The sequence below is a fragment of the Cariama cristata genome, unplaced genomic scaffold, assembly GCF_000690535.1.
Source record: "Cariama cristata isolate BGI_N322 unplaced genomic scaffold, ASM69053v1 scaffold18025, whole genome shotgun sequence".
Taxonomy (NCBI): domain Eukaryota; kingdom Metazoa; phylum Chordata; class Aves; order Cariamiformes; family Cariamidae; genus Cariama; species Cariama cristata.
In genome coordinates this window covers 81933-100222 of record NW_009616012.1, presented here as the reverse complement: position 1 = coordinate 100222, position 18290 = coordinate 81933, and the positions used below count along the sequence as shown (strand labels likewise).

General features: G+C 36.3%; 1 protein-coding gene across 1 annotated transcript in view; it reads left to right on the top strand.

Annotated features, from left to right (window-relative positions):
* CACNA1D (calcium channel, voltage-dependent, L type, alpha 1D subunit) overlaps nt 1-18290 on the top strand; it is a gene marked incomplete at its 5' end in the record, with an annotated part of 129008 nt that overhangs the window by 47816 nt on the left and 62902 nt on the right. The window contains 13 exon segments of the mRNA XM_009700033.1: nt 50-144; nt 738-963; nt 1108-1315; nt 3201-3321; nt 4386-4500; nt 5215-5284; nt 5914-5983; nt 6770-6914; nt 8726-8855; nt 11809-11868; nt 16221-16327; nt 17426-17513; nt 18016-18185. Coding sequence (XP_009698335.1) covers nt 50-144; nt 738-963; nt 1108-1315; nt 3201-3321; nt 4386-4500; nt 5215-5284; nt 5914-5983; nt 6770-6914; nt 8726-8855; nt 11809-11868; nt 16221-16327; nt 17426-17513; nt 18016-18185 — 1605 coding nt within the window.

Sequence of the window (18290 nt, the reverse complement as noted above, 5' to 3'; positions counted from 1 at the left end):
CAAATAGATTAACACAAAAGAAAGGAAGCCCTGCCGTAAAATCTGTCACATTTTATTGGCTTGTTATTGTCTTGGTCTTTCTGAACACATTAACTATCTCATCGGAGCATTATAATCAACCTGACTGGCTGACCCAGATCCAAGGTACAATCAAAAGTTATTTGTCCTGTTTTTGACTATGGATACTTGCATTCTATCAGTGGCTACTTTTGTACTTTGCTATTTTGTTGTTTGCTGTCCTGAAGGATATTCAACCCAGCCAAAGGGAGATACAAGAAATGACTGAATGTATTTGATTTCCACAACTGTAACAGCTCAATGGCATACCAGCAAAAAACTGATAATGCTGAATTGTAAATACCTGTAGTTTTATTGTTAAACCATACTTGAAAGATGAGGAAGGAAATGGTAACTGGCACAGCAGAACATGCTGTGGGCTGTGTTGCTTAAGTTACAGTGTGGACTCAAGCTGTGAGTTGAGCAGCCATGAACTGCACAATGGATTGGAAAGATGAATAGTTTATAAGTGGCAGGAAGCTTTACATCCTTGTGTAACTTTTGCCATTTAGGCATGAAATGCAGTCCAACATAAAAACCCAGTACTTCCTTCTTAAGCAAAAGGCTGCGAACTAGTATATAAAGTATAGCACCAATATGTTAAAATAAAAGTGGAATCTATGAGACGATTCAGGAATATCTTCTTTTTTTTTTTTTTTTCTTGTTATATTTTGTTCCAGATATCGCAAATAAAGTTCTTCTGGCTTTATTCACCTGTGAAATGTTAGTAAAGATGTACAGCCTGGGCCTACAGGCTTATTTTGTTTCTCTTTTTAACCGCTTTGATTGCTTCGTTGTTTGTGGTGGCATTGTTGAAACCATTTTGGTGGAGTTGGAAATTATGTCACCTCTTGGAATTTCAGTGTTTCGCTGTGTTCGTCTCCTGCGTATTTTTAAAGTAACAAGGTAAGATTAATTAATACTGCTAACTTTAGGGATAGCTGAAGGGTGATCAGCAATTCTTTTGTAATACTTCATCATGCGCTGCTCTTTTACTGTTTTGTTTGGAGTTTTTTTGGTGTGTGTTAACACACGCATTTTAATTTATAGGCACTGGGCATCCCTGAGCAACTTGGTAGCATCCTTGTTAAACTCAATGAAGTCCATTGCTTCACTGTTGCTTCTGCTTTTCCTCTTCATCATAATCTTCTCGTTGCTTGGAATGCAGCTGTTTGGAGGCAAATTTAATTTTGATGAAACTCAAACAAAACGGAGCACCTTCGATAATTTTCCACAAGCTCTTTTAACTGTATTCCAGGTAACTTTCTTTCATCCCGTATGAAACATTTTACCTTTGATGGTCAACAAAACTGTTTAAGTGATCATGTTGCCTGAAAATAAAATCATGAATACTATTTATTCAGTTTACTTTAAGTAGCATTCTGCTCATTGAATTCAGTACTCTGGTAACTCTGCACCATTTGTACCATTTGTTTCATGTCTTATTTGATCTATCTATGCAACATAGCTGTCATATTACTTCACAAAATTAAGTCTACTTTGTCCATCAAATACATGACTAGAAAAAGAGGCGGAATGTTATTTTTATTTTAATCAAATTATTTTCTTTAACTTTATTAGCCATATAAAAGTTCAGCTGTTCCCAAGCAGGAAAAAATGAGAAGCATTATAAGAGTGCGTATGAGTCATATGACTTACTATAATGTAAAAATAAGTATGAATTTCTTTAAAGAGACACTGTCAGGTTTGTTAAAATTTTAATAAGCAGTTTGTCTGTTACTTGTGAAAAGATAGGGCCATATTTACAGTTTACTTTTCGCTATTTTATGATCCTTTTTTTGATTTTTTTCCCAATTTGGATACTGGAATTAGACTAATTTTTTTTCATCTTTCTAGCCATTCTCACATTCAGCTTTGTACACTACCACAATGTTTGGTTTCAGACATTGTAGGTCAGTGTTTAAAGCTGACCTTGCAAGATTCAACTTTGTGCCAGCTTCCTGTGTCTTTGGTAGAAGTTTCATCTGGTAGCTGCCCAGAGCAAGCAAAAAATCTTTCCATGTAATTTTAAATAAGGAAATCTTAATGAGAAATTTCCTTAAGAGGAAAAGTGTCCACATTTGACCTGACATTGCCCCTTTAAAACATTACGGCTCTACTTTAAAACTCAGCTGAGTTGGACTTTATTCAGGTTTTAGGCTGCCTCATTTTCAAAGGAATTAGGCTTCCTTCAGTTTCAGAATACACTTAGGAGCAACCAACCTGTTGGGTACTCAGCAACTATGAAAATCAGCTTGATAAGTTTAGCTCTCCAAATATGAATTTCAGAAATTGGCATGCATGTAATTTTCTTGAACAACCACTTAGTTACTTAGAGGGAGAGTCAGTATTACGTGTTTTCTCAGGGTAGAACTGATAATTTTTAAGAAGTTACTTAGAAATGTATAAAGTGCCCCTATAACCTGCATTGTGGTACTCGGAATTCTTGTCATAGTACAGAAAAAGTGGAGTTGCCTCATTGTAAACTATCCTTTTAACTAATCAACAGATTTCTCTAAAATTCTTTCAGACTTCAGTGAAATTATGTGAAACAATAGCCAATAAGAAAATCATGTAATTCTCCCACAGCGTTTGGCTCCATTCAGTTTAAAATAGCTACCATTTCAGAAACTACAGCAGTAGTGTATGTGTGTGGTACATGTATTGTATAATTTATGTTAAGGTGGCCAGTCCCCGTTAAAACTGAAATTGAGTAGATCAATTTGCAGGACTAACAAACGGTATACACTGGAAAAGATTTGTGGCCACTGTTTCAAAAAAAGAGAACCTTCGAACATACACTGACTTGATTTTCAAGAGTGATTAACATTTGCAGGCATTTACTACATACATGACGTTACTGAAAATCAGGGCTCTTACATTTGCATGCCAAAAATCAATAAAATTATAGGCTTCTATTTTCATTATTTTTGCCTTTGAAGTTCAGTGATATAAATGCGTAGTATAAAATAAAAGCTGGTAGAGTTAAACCCAAGCTTTCAGGAGATGCTTATTTAAATGGAAATTTTAAAACAACGCATGAAAACAGAAGGTTAACCTTATTGTGTATTGTGGTCAGAGGAAACGTATTTCTCTATTGCTCTTTTTGATGTTGAGTTACTAATAGTATATCTGCTTCTTAGATTCTAACAGGTGAAGACTGGAATGCTGTTATGTATGATGGCATAATGGCATATGGTGGCCCATCATCGTCAGGCATGATAGTCTGTATATATTTCATTATCCTCTTCATCTGTGGTAACTGTATCCTTTGCACTCACTGGAAACATCTCCAAATGGGGCTGGGTGCCAGGGACATATGCAGAATTTCTCTAGGAGGGAGTAAATGGCAGTGGACATGCTAGTGCTTTCTGCATGTGCTAAGTCCTTTAAATAGACTTTTCTTTGTACACTCGTTCCCTAATGAATGAGACTCCAGCGATCTCCAAGTCCATCTCCAGCCACCACAATGGCAGAAACCAGAGAATTTTTTCTTTCTTCCGTTAGTGAGAAAACACCTTATTCTACCTGCTTGTCTCTGTTTGACATCTCTCCCTCTGAAAATGCATGGATGTAGTCTAATCTCTATGGCAGTAATTTCCCATTCATCCTTTTGAAGCTTGTTATAGCCCTGTTAATTCTGACACACACTGACAGTGGAGTCAGTGATCCACTGTATAGTGCAGGGACCAGATGAGAGAAATCTGCGTGGAGAAATGTTGAGTCAGTTAGGATTAAGTCTCCTGAAGCATTTCCCTTCCCTGCCTTTAGTGTACTGGAAACACTTCCTTGGCCTCGTGTAGCAACAGAAACTAGTGTTATTCTCAGAAGTTCTTAAAAGATCAGGAGGTGATGAAAGGGCAAAACCATTCTATTTTCTGTACTATACAGTACTCGTATCGGTGTTTGTACTTAACTGATATGGACTGAAGTTCAGAATTTGATATAGGTTGTTGTAGACACAGAAGATAGTGCTTTATAAAAATAAATTTTTCAAAATGCCTGAACAATCTTCACTTTTAATGGACAGTGTTTCATGTTTGAAACTTGCTCAGGCTAGCATAAAGTTAAATTTCATTTATTTTAAAAATATGTCAAATATTCTGCTGTTTTAAAATTGGTGACCCTAATGGATCTCTGTTCATTTGATACCCGGTATTAATCTAGTCCATTAAATGAGTATTATTTGCACTACACTCCAGCATCACAAATCTCTACACTGTAGGTTGGGAACATGCTTTTTATGTCTCTCACATTGTCAGTGTTTATGCTGATAATAAATGAAAAAGTATAGTAAGGCATAATGTCCTTAAAATGATTTGAAATAGATATCTTGCTAAATGTCTTCTTGGCCATTGCTGTGGATAACTTGGCAGACGCTGAGAGTCTAAATACAGCTCAGAAAGAAGAAGCTGAAGAAAAGGAAAGGAAAAAGAATGCAAGGTAAAATAGTATGGGCATGTTGAATAAGCAGGAAAGGGAAGGAGGAGGGTACTGAAATCTTTCGTAAGGATTTTCTTTATTTGATATAAATGTCTTTACCATCTGCAGAATTTATTGGACTCGGGGAAAAAAATGGAAGAGTTCACCTAGACATTAAAATAAGACCCAATTAGTATGGTTTTAGATAAAATCTGGGTAGCAGTTGGGAAAATGGGGTGAATTAAAGACATAATGATAGGCCAACTGACTTTTAAACATTGCAATTGTAGGATGTATTATGCAAGTAGAACAAGAATGTATCTGTTGTTGTCAGTGCACAACTCCCTGTGGAATCAGTTCTCTAAGCCTTATATAGACATGGAGAAAATCTTCCTTTGAAATCAGTGCAGGCCTATTGAAGTAAATGCATGTTGTTTGTACGAGTCCAAGGGCACAGTTTATCCCTCTAGAAAGGAGTAATGATCATGCATTGAATTTTTTTAGGGATTAGCTTCTGGAATTATATTCAAAATGATGATCTTTTAAATGGATCATTGCATTCAAATGCAATAGATTTTGTTGCTCTGACACCTGCAGCTGTGCAAATAATTTCAAATATTCTACTATATGCTTTTAGGTATGCTCTCTTAACTTTGCATAGAATGTGTATAGTTCACTTATAATCTTCTGTGTTGACATGACATGCTTTGTAATTTTTATTGTATTGTTTTGTAGAAAAGAGAGTCTGGAAAATAAAAAAAGTGAGAAGTCAGAAGGTGACCAAAAGAAGCCCAAGGATAGTAAGGTGTTTATTCTAAAAATTTTGTATTTTCTAAGAAGCAGTTTTACTAATTTTGCTAGGGAGTACTTTTCCAGACTACTGTGCATTGTACAATTTCTTTATTAACCCATCATTCCTACATTTCTTCCAGGCAAAGGAAACTTAGTTCTGATGCTCTGCATCCTCACAGAATCTCTTAATCCAGAAAATCCTTTTGATTTCAGGATATCCTGAGAAGGGAAGCTCTTAGAGCATAAATAGTTAACATTAGGAAAAAAATGACGTTATTTTAGGATCTCCGTAGGTATTTTGCCTGATAAATCCAATGGAAGAGATTAGCGAATGATAAATTCTTAGTAGAATGTTCAAATGTTCTTGGTAATTTTTACCAAAGCCTGTTGGTTATATTCTCATTGTGATCTACACAGCCAGAAGAATATGGATACTATAGAAAAATCATATTTAAAAAATATGTATTAAACTGTCAGCTCTCCTCTGTTCTCAGAGTTACCTTGTTTCAGAAAACTCAGACTAAGCATAAGGATCACTTCCCTGACTTCAGAGGCTGATTTGGTTTGCTTTCTGTTGAACTTTATACTCCAAGCTATATTTAAATTTACTTTTCTTTTTGTGCATCCCCTTCATTGCTGTAGGTTACAATTGGTGAATATGGAGAAGGAGAGGATGAGGATAAAGATCCCTATCCACCCTGTGATGTACCAGGTATGTGAATACCAGCCAGAAGACAAACACATTTAAGTTTATTTGCTAAAATATCCTAAACTTGGTCTTGCTAAACACTGAATCAATTCCTTTGAAGTCAGTGAAGTTGTGTTCTATTATCAGTGGATAAATGAGCCTATAAGCTGCTAAGCATTATCTTTTCCTGCAGCTTCCTAGATAGTACAAACAGCATATGAGAGTTAATGCTGTAAGCCCGAAGATGGCTCTGGTGACAGCAAATTCTAAACTCTTCTGAAACATACGGTGAAAAAGGACATTCCAGGGCTACTGATGTTTGGTCAATTTTGTCTTAGCTTCTTCCAGTCCAGTGAACATACTTACCTAAAAAACAGTTCTGTCTGATTGTCTGGATGCCTGTTACAGAAATCTGCCCTACCTTTTGAGCACTCAGTGCTCAATCAGTGCACAGAGCTCAGCACCCCTACAACACAGCTCTGACGGTCAGGGTCTGAGCTTAAGTGGGGCTCCAGAGCCCCTGTGCAGGGATTGTGAGTGGAGTCCCCAAATGAGGCTAGTCAAGGCCAGTAAAGCCTGTTAGTGCACTCAGGGCACTTATGCACACACCCATATATGCACATAAAGTTGTATATAACTTGTGGGAACTATATGGATGTTCACATATTGATTCATAGATTTTTTAAGCCATGCTATGAATATTTGTTTCCTATAAACCATATATATTTTAATACCACCCATGCTTTTATATTGTTAAGAACAAAACCTCGATGTTTTTTATTTTATAGTAAAAAAGTGTTTAATTTAAAGTAGGTGAAGATGAAGAAGATGAGGAGGATGAACCAGAGGTACCAGCAGGCCCACGTCCTCGTAGAATATCAGAACTAAATATGAAGGAGAAGATAACACCGATCCCTGAAGGGAGTGCCTTCTTCATTTTCAGCAGCACTAATCCGTAAATATAATTTTGAAAAATACTGGTTTACTCCATCAAGGTTTAGCAGTGAAGGAACAGGCCTCCTTCCAGTAAGGTTAGGAATAGAACTCCAGTGTCTTCAACAGGAGACAGACTGGCTTCTCTCCTAAAATTCTCTGAATGACATGGTAAATGAAAAGAATTTGATAAACATATTAATTTGCTTCCCACTGTTGAAGAAAATAGCATTTTATACATATAATCTATCAAGCCTGCACATGTCTGAAAAGTATCCTTTAATGTATATTAGCTATTTAGTATGTTAGTCACTGAATATAGAAGCTGTGATGTAAGGTCTGAGCATCTTCTACATGAGATAGGATTCCTGGTAACCTTTGTGGAGAGTACAGGTGAAGAAGGAGAACAGAAAATGAGAGAGAGAAAAAGAGAAAAGTAGGAAAAAGGATGTATATATTCCTCTTGGGGTAACAGCATTTTCCCAGATTCAAGCAAACACTGAAGATAAAGACAAATGATTTAAAAAATCAAGAACCATAATAGTTGGATTTGGGGGAGAATTGAAATCTTTCACCACTCAGTTTAGCTCCAGAGCACTTGAAGTTCTACACTGATGAAGAAAGCAAGCTTCAGTAGTCAGTAAAAGTTGTTACTGATTGTTGGATGGAAGTGAAGAAGTGAACTAAATTCAGTTCCTACAGACTGAACATAACTGTTACATTTATATATAGCAATTTCACGAGCAGAACGGAGCTTAACAGTTATTTGGCATGGGAGAATACTGTCTTCTCAGTGGTAGACATCGTCATAGTTAAGTTTAGAAGACAGTGTGATGATCAAGATACAATGTTTTGTGCTTGTATCTTATTCATTGTATGGATTGTCTAAAGCTGTTCAGAATTTTCAAACAAACTGAAAAGAGAGCTATTTAAACTAGTAATTTTAAGAACACATATACTGAATGCAAAAAACATTAGATTTGTTGAACATGTCAGATTGCTTTTGACCTCAACTAATGCTACATATTCTCAGGCCAAAACATCTGTCTTACTTAACTAAGATACACTATACTCAAATGATCTACTTAATATAACAGGAGAACAAATTTTCCCCAAGAACCTTCTGATTCTTCAGCAGAATTTAGACAACTTCAATGTTAGTCAGTTACGAACCTGATCCTGCCTTTTTGCCAATTTAATCCCAGACCTACTCTACCAAAGTGCTCAAAAGCATTTCTGATAACCTTGGGCTCAGTGACTCGAAGCATATCTATGGTTCCAGTTCATGTTATGTGGCTGAAACTCAGCAGCTCTGTAAACTTCAACATGCACTTGTCCTGTAATTCTATAAGAAAACCTTCACAGGAGATTCTGATTTGGACCGAGGCTCTAAGTAGCACGATGAGATCTGCAGCGTAAGCCACATCTCACCAGATGAGTATTTTTGACAGCTTTAATAAGAATCAAATTAAACTGGGGATCTGAAATTACTTACTATCTAGCATTGATCCTTTTGACATTGACCTCTGTATGTGCACAGTGGTACAAACACTGGAACTTGTAGTGGCATTCATAACCCATTCAAAACCAACAGAAACTCGGAAATCCTCTCTCAGATTCCTTCCATAAATGCATCTTCACTACAGGTGGATTGGATTTTGAATTATTTACATTTTTAGAAATCAGGGCAATAGCTTCAGCATTTGCGCTGCTTTTAGCTGCTGATGGTTGCTCTGTTCTGTCACTGTTCGCAGAGTAATAGAAAATGTTGTATATTAGCCATCTGCTGAATTACATTTGCACACATGGTATATTTTTGTATCTCTTCTTCAGAATTCGAGTGGGATGCCACAGACTCATCAATCACCACATCTTTACCAATCTTATCCTTGTCTTCATCATGCTGAGCAGTGTTTCCCTAGCAGCAGAAGATCCAATTCGCAGCCACTCTTTTCGAAATAATGTAAGCCCTTCATTTTTATGTCTGAAGACAAATATATCCTCATAGGATAACAGTCCTTTGGGACTAGTGCCTGGCTTTTAATTTTCAAGTTAAGAAACTTTCCTTTTCCTTTTTCAAGTTATACATTTATATTTTTTTTTTGCTTTAAAAACCACATATCTTTAAGGGCAAGTAACTTTATTGATGGAACATTACAGTGTTAGAACCATTTATTATGTACATATTGTTTTCCTTCATTGGATATAAAAATATCAGAATAAAATATGCTCAAGCTGAACATAATCTTTATAATTTTCATATTTTTTCATGATTTTCAGCTGGTGTACCTGACATGCATTTCCTGAATCACTCTTAGTGCCTCTCAGCGTTTGACACTGGTTTAAAAATGCCAGTTAAAATTGCCACTGTTTATAACATGTTGGGAATAGACTCTGACCTGCTCTCTCTTCTCCTTCATTGACGCTATTATATGGTCTTGGGGAACTCAGAGTATCACTCTGAGTGTATGGATTCGTAAGGATATTACCTCGGCTTTCAAAGAAGCTAGTGTGGCCACAGTAATGAGTTTGAGTACTACCACACAGGACCTGAAGATCCTTGGATTCCTGATTGGCCATATCAGAAACTAAACAAGTTTCCCTTTTTTCTAAACTTACATGTAAGATGAGGATCAGAGCATGCCCAGTTCTTGCTTTGATTCAGAGTCAAATGCCATTTCTGCCTATATACAAACCTGAAAATTTGGAAGTGTTTTTGCATCCTTTTTTAGATATACTTGTATAAACAAAATATTTGTAAGAATATTAACTTCAGAAATGTCTCTATTATTCAGTAAGTGTAGTTTATGTGGTGAGTAAACATCTGTGTCCTCTGAAAACAAATTCCTGTTTTAAGTTTTTAATGTAGTAAATGACTTGCCTATTACTGAAATGCACAATTATTAGACAGAGAAACAAAAATAAATCCACTCTCGTGACCACTAATGTTTGTCTTGTGCTTGTTGCACTTGTGTTAGTGGTGAAGCAAGCCTCTCATGTTATTGTGAGTGGTGCATGTTTAGATTATGTATGAAATAGCTAAGATAGTGCATCTTGCTAATAGTCTGTGGGGACTTCTGGGATACTTTGACAGGCCTCTCCTGTCTTAGATATAAACTGATCTGTAGAGATTACCATGGAGTTAGAGAAACTCTTCCACCTCTTACAGGAAAGATGGGCTTACTAGGTCAGCAGAGGTTGTATCCCTCTAGTTCTTGCTAGTGTAGATGCAGCCTCTGAAAGTCCTCTTTTGGCTGTTGACAGTCTCTGAACTTTTTTTTGCAGTAACATTAGTAAAACCAAAAGGCGAAAACTTTCTTCAAAGGTAAAAAGAGGTTAAAGCACAAAGACACTCTTCATGTACTATTTGGTAGAGCTGTGTGTTTCCCATATCTACGAAACTGGACAAGTGCAGTCTTAGGAATAATCACAGAAATAGATAAGAAAAAGAGAGCTGGTGGGGAATCCTGAAATTGTTATTGTAGAAATGGCTTGAAGGGCTGATAATTGGTTTTGTAACTAGAGGAGTACTAGGAAAATGTAACTGGATAGTGGTGGTAACTGAAAGCATTATTCCTATTTGGGACACAGACAGGTAAAATGTGTGTTGCCCTTTCGTCGTAAATGTTTACAAATGCACCAGACCTGCATATTTTTCTTTTTACTATCTTAAATGATCATATTCCTTCAGCCAGCCAGCTTAGCAAGGGAATGAAAGTTTACAAACTGGAATGCCTTTAAATATTTTCTTCTAACTCTAGAATTAATTCCTTACTGATTAATCTGTGTTGAATGGCTTTAATATTTGCCTATTTTTTCAACCACAACGAGGGACAGAGGATGTAATCTTCAACTGAACATAGGGAAAAAAAAATACTTCCTTTTATGTGATCTAATAGGAATACTTTCTTTTTGTGTTGTCTCTTTATTTTATTTCTCCTTTCCATTTTATTAGTTGCTGAACTGCAGGCAATATGTTTCTGTGCACAACTGTTTGCTAGTTGGATTGACGGATCCTTGAAACTAAACTAGTACCCTACTGCAATGCATGTCAATTGCTAAATTAGGTGCTAGCGATAAGACCACCTTGACAGGGTGAGATCTTGGTTGTACTGAAATACATGGCAGTATTCCTGTCAACAGTAGTGAGGTCAATATCACATCCACAGTCTTTTTAAAAGTTTGCATATCACTGTGCAACTGTTGTGGGTTCTTTTAAATTTCCTACTGCTATGTCTTCCAAGTTCAAGAAAAAAGAGTTGTAGTGCTGATTTTAAGTAATTTAGTTATTTGTTAATTTGCGTTGTGACACTGTAGCCCAGTCTGTACAGGAACAATATAATGTAGCAGAATGTAGAATGATGTGCAAGCTAGAAGCATCCATTGAAGTTCTATTTTTTGATGCAATACTTTGGTAGGAAAACAAAAAAGTACTTAATAAGAATTTATTCCTTCTATAAGATTCTATATCTCTGCTAAAGGCTGAAGAAAGTACCTGTGAAAGCTGATAGAGGAAAATCTGAATTGAAAGAAAGTGTTGCTTATTGGGTCCTGTTAACTCTTTAGGGGTGAAATCTAATGTCTAAGCACAGTGACATCTGATAAATTTTTGAGTAAGTAAAAATGGTTGCACAATGGCTGGAATTTTAAACTCCTTTGTCTAAATTTCCCATCTACTTATTTAGATGAATTCAGTTGTTGTTGTGCATGTGGTCTAAATTGTAAAAAATTATTAATAGATGGATTTCTTACTGTGGCACATATTATACCTTGCAGATACTTGGTTACTTTGACTATGCTTTCACAGCCATCTTTACTGTTGAAATCCTGTTAAAGGTAATGCATTGTTAATTGATCCTTGTTAGCTCAAAAGCAGCTTTAGCAATAATGTTTGTAACTTTTTGTTTACCTTCCAGATCCTAGGGTATGCAGATTATGTCTTCACTAGTATGTTTACATTTGAGATCATTTTGAAGGTAACAGGTTTTTAAAGGAAGTTTGTTTAAAAGGATTTTCCTTGTGTGTAACCTGCCAAGAAAAGGCACTGGAAGTGTTCTTCGCCTTTTCTCTACGCGATCAAAGCTAAACTTTTTTAAACCAGAGGATTTTTTTATTTGACAGTTCCTCATAGTTTTGATTGGTTATTTTTTACCATTGGGTGCATGAAGAAGCTGATTTTTTATCATTACATCAATTCAATAATTCATTTTTTACCCTTTTTAAACACAGTTGTCAGAAAAGGGAAAAATAATTCACTGCGCATGAGCTTTTCCTTCTCCTTGCTCTGACATTTCCAAAAAAGATAATCGGTGTTTTAAGGAGGGAGCATGTAATTTCTCATTTCTTTTGCTGAACTATATTCACAGAGCTAAAATAGTAGATAACTATTTTCTTGCAATAGGACTTGCAAGATATCTTGCATTTGTCTATCTATATACTAAGATACTTTGCATATCTTGGGCATACATTTAAATACACAGAAAGGCATAAATATGCTTGCTTAAATGTATTACCCATGCATGAGTCAAAAATTGGCATTTTAATGTATAGTTTGTGTACTGATTATTAAGAATATCCATTGGGGTTACTCGGATTTTAGATGTATGAGGCTTACTCTGGCAAAGAAGCCATACAACTGAGAATTAGGTTCACATGTAAGAAAATGCTGAACAAAGAAATCAAAATTTTTGGTGGGCATTTGTGAAATATTTTTTCAGAGGTTTACACATGATTCCTATAAGTTTCATGCTTTGCATATTCGCCACGAGTTTTTGGTTGAGTAACCCTGATCTATACACTTAAAAATTTCTGATACACTAAGAATCTGTACATAAACTTTGCATTTCCAGTTGAGGATTAAGCTTAACAAAATCTCTTCTCCCAGCTTTTGCTCATATTGCTGTGCATTCTCTTCACAATGCAATTTGATTAATACTAATTGATGCAATATTTGGGCTGTTTACAAGATAAGCTGTACTGTAAGTAGTAGACTATTTTTATGCTTGCAGATATTCTCCCAGACTTACATATATCCCCTTATTTCTCATTTTCAGTGGTGAGGAGCTTGCTATAGAACTGATTAATCTTATAACATTTGTAGCATTGTAAAACAAACACCCAGTTTTTTTGCTGCAAGGCAAAGGCCAAACTAAAGGAAAGAATGAAGCACTGAAAAGAACTGTAGCATCAGATAAAACTAGTTCCCAACTCTGAATTTGAGAAGCCATACAAAATAAGTTGCCACCTTTTCTGTGGTAGAAGAGAGTCGGTAAAATTCCACATGCTCTGAGGTGCAGGTTGATAGCTCCTGCAGTTCCAACTGTGTTTCTCTAGGAGACAGAGGAATTATAAAGCATGGCATAAAGAGGCATAACTGGATGTTTCTAGAAAAACAACATTCCTACTGACTCCCAAAAGATTCTGACACTGAGTGACTCAAGAGTTATCCAAGGGAAGTAGGAAGCTCTAGAGCTTGGGCTGCTGAAATCTGGCATTGTAAAATATTTCAAAGACACAAGAAGCCCTGTCATAGCCAAAAATGTTGGTGCTTCTGACTCCACTTTCTCCAGAAGTTCTACCCTGCATTGCACTCACAAGTATTTATAAAGGAAAATAAATTGTACTATACAAAATGTAAGGGACAACCAGAACATGACACATGTACATATACAGTGCCTGCTTTACTAACATGTCTCAGACACTGGCTTTGCTTGCTTATGGCTGGAGTCCTTCATATCTTCTGTGCTGGGTTTTGTGCTGTGCACTCCACCGTATCCAAGTCATATAGAAGCTGTGTATATTCAAGACTAGACCTGCAGGAACAATAGCATTTCTTAATTTCCAGGCAAAAAGTGTATGAAACTGAAATTAAGATAACCAGAGGCAATATTATTGGCTGCAGCGAAGAAACTTGTAAATGTCAAAACCCAAGCATTAAAACAGAGTAACTCTTAAGCACGTGGAGAGTCTTCCTGTGCTCTATCTTATTGACTGCTCTGCAGACATGAGGATTTCCATATTCTATGGTATTGAGTATATGAATGAGGATATGAATAACAGAAAAGCTGCAACATCGGTTTAAAGCATGTAAGAGTTCTTTTATGTAATCCCTACATGGCATTGAAAACCAGTTTACCATCCTGTTTGCAGTACTTGGGAAATGTGAAAACATCAGATCAAAGGGCAGGTTAGGGCCTGGTGCTTTTAACCTTGCCCCAGCTGTACTAATCCTGCACTGTTTAAACCGGACCCCACTGGTGTGTAATTACAGGCAGGAGGAAAGGACTGGCACTGATGGTGCCCCAGGTGCTCAGCTCAGTGAGTGTCCTGCAGCGTCTGCTCCGCTGAAGGCCGTGTGACAGCGCTCACCACCTCAAATCCACTCTAGGCTTTGCTTCGGTCTTGATCTGTGCAAAGGATAGAATGATTTGCTATAGAGAGTTTTAGTCAAATGCTTCCGCTGGGATCTGTAGTGATTGAAATTTGAGCCTCCATAGAAAGATGGGGAGAGAGGTACTTCACCTGTATTTTTAGGTCAATATATCTTTACTTTTGTGGGAGTCTTTACATGAAACTTTGTGTGCTGCTAACTGATAACATACTACGGTGTGAATGAGTATTTCTAGATAGATGTAAGTTTGATATTCAGGGTTATTTTACTGTTCAACTCTCACTGATTTTAATAAGTTTAGACATACTCTGTAGAACTGTAAATGAAAAGAATTTATTGGAAATTTTATAATATAACTATATTATATCTCTGATGTCATGGCATAGGTTAAAGCTTTAGGATTTTTATTCTTCTAGTTTTGAGGAACATGTAGTATTTTGATCATGACAAAAGACAGTTTAACATGAGAATGAGAAGGGCTTCCAAGAAAAATGCATCTTTTGTAGTTTACATTCCTTTGTAGATATGTAGCTTTCACTGTCACTGATGGTTTTCCATGCAAAAGACCTGCGAGTTTGTGCACACAAGTAGTGACACAGTAGACTGAGATGCCGATTGTCGGTAGCTCTGTTCTACATTGTGGGACAGTCTTGAAAGATGTAATGGTCTGCTGCAAGAGAAAAGGAAATAAAATCTTTTTGCTCCATCTTGAGGAACAGAACAGAATAGAAAGTTATGGGTTTTAAATGGACAGTCAATATCAGATGTTCTGTGGCTGGCATTGAGTTTTCTTACATGTGGAAAACAATGAGTGAGAATACTCAGGTCTTTTTAAGAGGACCTTAAGACTGAAGAAATTAGAATTAGTTGCTGGCTGGGGCTAAAGTGACGTGCCTGAACTGACTACTAGGTATTTTTCAAAGGTATCCTTGTTTTAATCTCAAGTTTTCAGTTTCAGTATTTCAGTCTTCATCTGTAACTATGGAAAAACCCATGCAAAATTCTACTCAAGTGCAGATTCTATGCTTTGAATGGCTTCACTGGATTCCCCTGTGTATTTTTTAACTGGTACTTACTCACAGTTATGGTAAGGGTCTAATTCATAGATTTAGGAGTCAAATTCAGCTTTGCGATACCTGAGAATATCTGCCCAGATTCTGTCTGCAGCCATAATTAATAGAGCCTCTGTCACTGGCTCTTAGTGAAACCTGCAAATGATGCATGCAGGTTGCTTCACAAGAGATCCTTTGTGTGCTTCTTTCATCTTAATCTAGGCACAGAAAGCAAAAAATGGAGAGAAAGTCCAACAGGGAGAGCAATGTTTGACATTCCCCACAGACCAGCAAAACTTGGGGACCCTTGTCCACACATAATACAAAACAATCTATGGGTTGTTCCAGGTTATTCCAAGATACCCACTCATAACCTTAACATGTCTCCTGCAAGCCAAAGGCAAATAGCAGTGTAATGCTGCTTTATGGCAGCCTTGTGCTGGTTCTATACCAGATTTGACTCAGTATTTTGCAATGCATTTTCAGCTTCTTCAATTCTCAAGACAGTATGAATGATTAGAAGTCAGAATCTGGACCTTACAGTTGAGTAGGCATTGAAATTTTATGGTTCCTGTAGTCATTTTTCTAACAAAGGCCAAATCAATTCAGTGTAATCACCTCAGCCTAATCAGTTCTTACAGAAAATATAACATTTGTTAACATCAGAAACAATTAACACGTTTGCTGCTGTTGCTTGTGCAGAATTTTTATGACTTAAATGAAAGATTTAATGTACATAGCAGGATTGTTCTATATCTCAGTTGCTTTTAGAAAGTGAGATAATACTGTATGCATTCACACTCTAGGCAAGTGTCTTGTAAACAGCCTAAATGTGAACTTGAATTAATTGAAATAGAGACTAAACGTGTAACAATTCTATTTTTAGATGACAGCTTTTGGAGCATTCCTTCATAAAGGGTCCTTCTGCAGGAATTATTTTAATTTGCTGGATTTGCTGGTTGTGGGTGTTTCTCTGGTATCATTTGGTATTCAGTAAGTACTGTGAATGATTTATTTTTACTTTGGGGTTTTATACTGAAATCAGTGTTTCAGCTCCTTTTGTTTCCCCGTTGTGTGTGGGTGTGCAGTATCAGTATTCAGGGTTAGGACTGGCAAGAGGTAGCGCTTTATATGGAGAGTGTTGTAACTCATTACTAATACGGGTTGGAAACTACTGCTTCCCACTATTACCAAGAGAACAAGGAAGAGCACCATGACACTATTGTATAACAAGTAGTTCCTGGAGCTTCAGGAGGTTGATATACCCTCTTTTGTGCTATTGCCACATCTACAATCTAGTTCTATGAGCTTGCTTTTTCAGCATTGACTTACTGGGATATGTAACTTGACAGTATTTGAAGGGGAGAGAAGTTGTACATTAATCAGGACTGTAAGTGGTAGTGAAGAGATTTTTTTGCTTTGTTTGGATCAGGCTAAACATAATAAAAGAGTCTGAACGTGCTTATTTATTCACTGAGCAGTTGTGCCTCATTTAAAATCATCTGTGAAACCCTTAGTGATTTAGAAAAGAGCAAGGGCTGGGTGTCAATCAACTGCTTCCCACTTTGTATTCTACTTCTACTAGAATACGTATTACACAAGCCTTCAGTTTCACAAGATGTTCTTTAAAAGGCTGTCTGCTATTATTTCTTCAAAACGCAGTCCTAGCTACTTAAAGAGAATGTGAGTCATTTGAGATCTTTTCATCTCCAGGTGTTTGGAAATCAAAGTATTAATTGATTTACAGGACTTAAACAGTGTCTTCAAAAGAGATTGTCAACACTGAAAAATACTTTGGGGGCTATTTTGCTCCTGACCAAACTTAACTGCATTACAGTGTCAGACAAGCTTCTGAGCTGTTTATTCCCAAGTTGCTTCAGAAATCAAAAGAATTCTTACAGTATTTATGAGATTGATACTATTTTATAATATTAATAAAGGATCAATAAAGAAATACTTTAAAAAATCTTGTGTATATATCTTGAGACTTTTTTGAAATTTCATGTATAAGGAAGTTGCGAGAACGTTGTTATTCTTAGTAATAAAATCAGTTACCTTAACAGTAATAGAATAACTTTTTTTTCCCCCTAGATCAAGTGCTATCTCAGTTGTGAAGATCCTCAGAGTTTTAAGAGTCTTGAGGCCTCTAAGGGCAATAAACAGAGCAAAAGGACTTAAGGTGTTTATTTTTATTTTTTAAATTATATTTCTGTTGGCCTGATTCTTCAGTCCTGTATCAGGTTAAAAATTGTTGCACAAGAAAAATTGCCCAGAGAAGTTGACATGGCAAGGACATAAATTATTTCCTGATTCTTAAACATACTAGACCAAGTTCTGCCCACAGTTACAGCAGTATATATGTGGAGGAACACCAATGCTGCAGAGAGCAGATTTTGACCGTAATATTTGCTGTGAACCAACATGTCAGAGCAATATTTTAATTGTTTTTCCATAGTGCTTACGTAATTTTTAGGTAGTAGATGTTGATGGGTCTGTCCACAGACTTAAGGACAAATTTAAAAAACAAGTGTAATTATGGTAGTGGGTAAAATACTGACAACACGAAACCACTAATCTAAAAAAAATAATCTGACTGTGATAAAATAAACTTTTATGGTGTGTATTCTGTGATACTAAGTAACGAGTTGTATTAAAATATATTTTTTTTTCCTTCTTTCTAGCATGTTGTTCAATGTGTCTTTGTGGCTATTAGAACTATTGGTAATATCATGATTGTTACAACTCTGCTGCAGTTCATGTTTGCTTGTATTGGAGTGCAGCTGTTCAAGGTGAGTAGAGACTCTCAAAATTGACACTGCATCAAGAAAAGCAAAGCTGAGTTGAATTCTTGGTGTGTTGCTGCTGGAACTGGGTTGGTCCCATTCTGAACCAATCATAGCATAAATGTGTTTATTTTACATATTCTGCATTTTGTCATTGCTTTTTGTTTTATGTG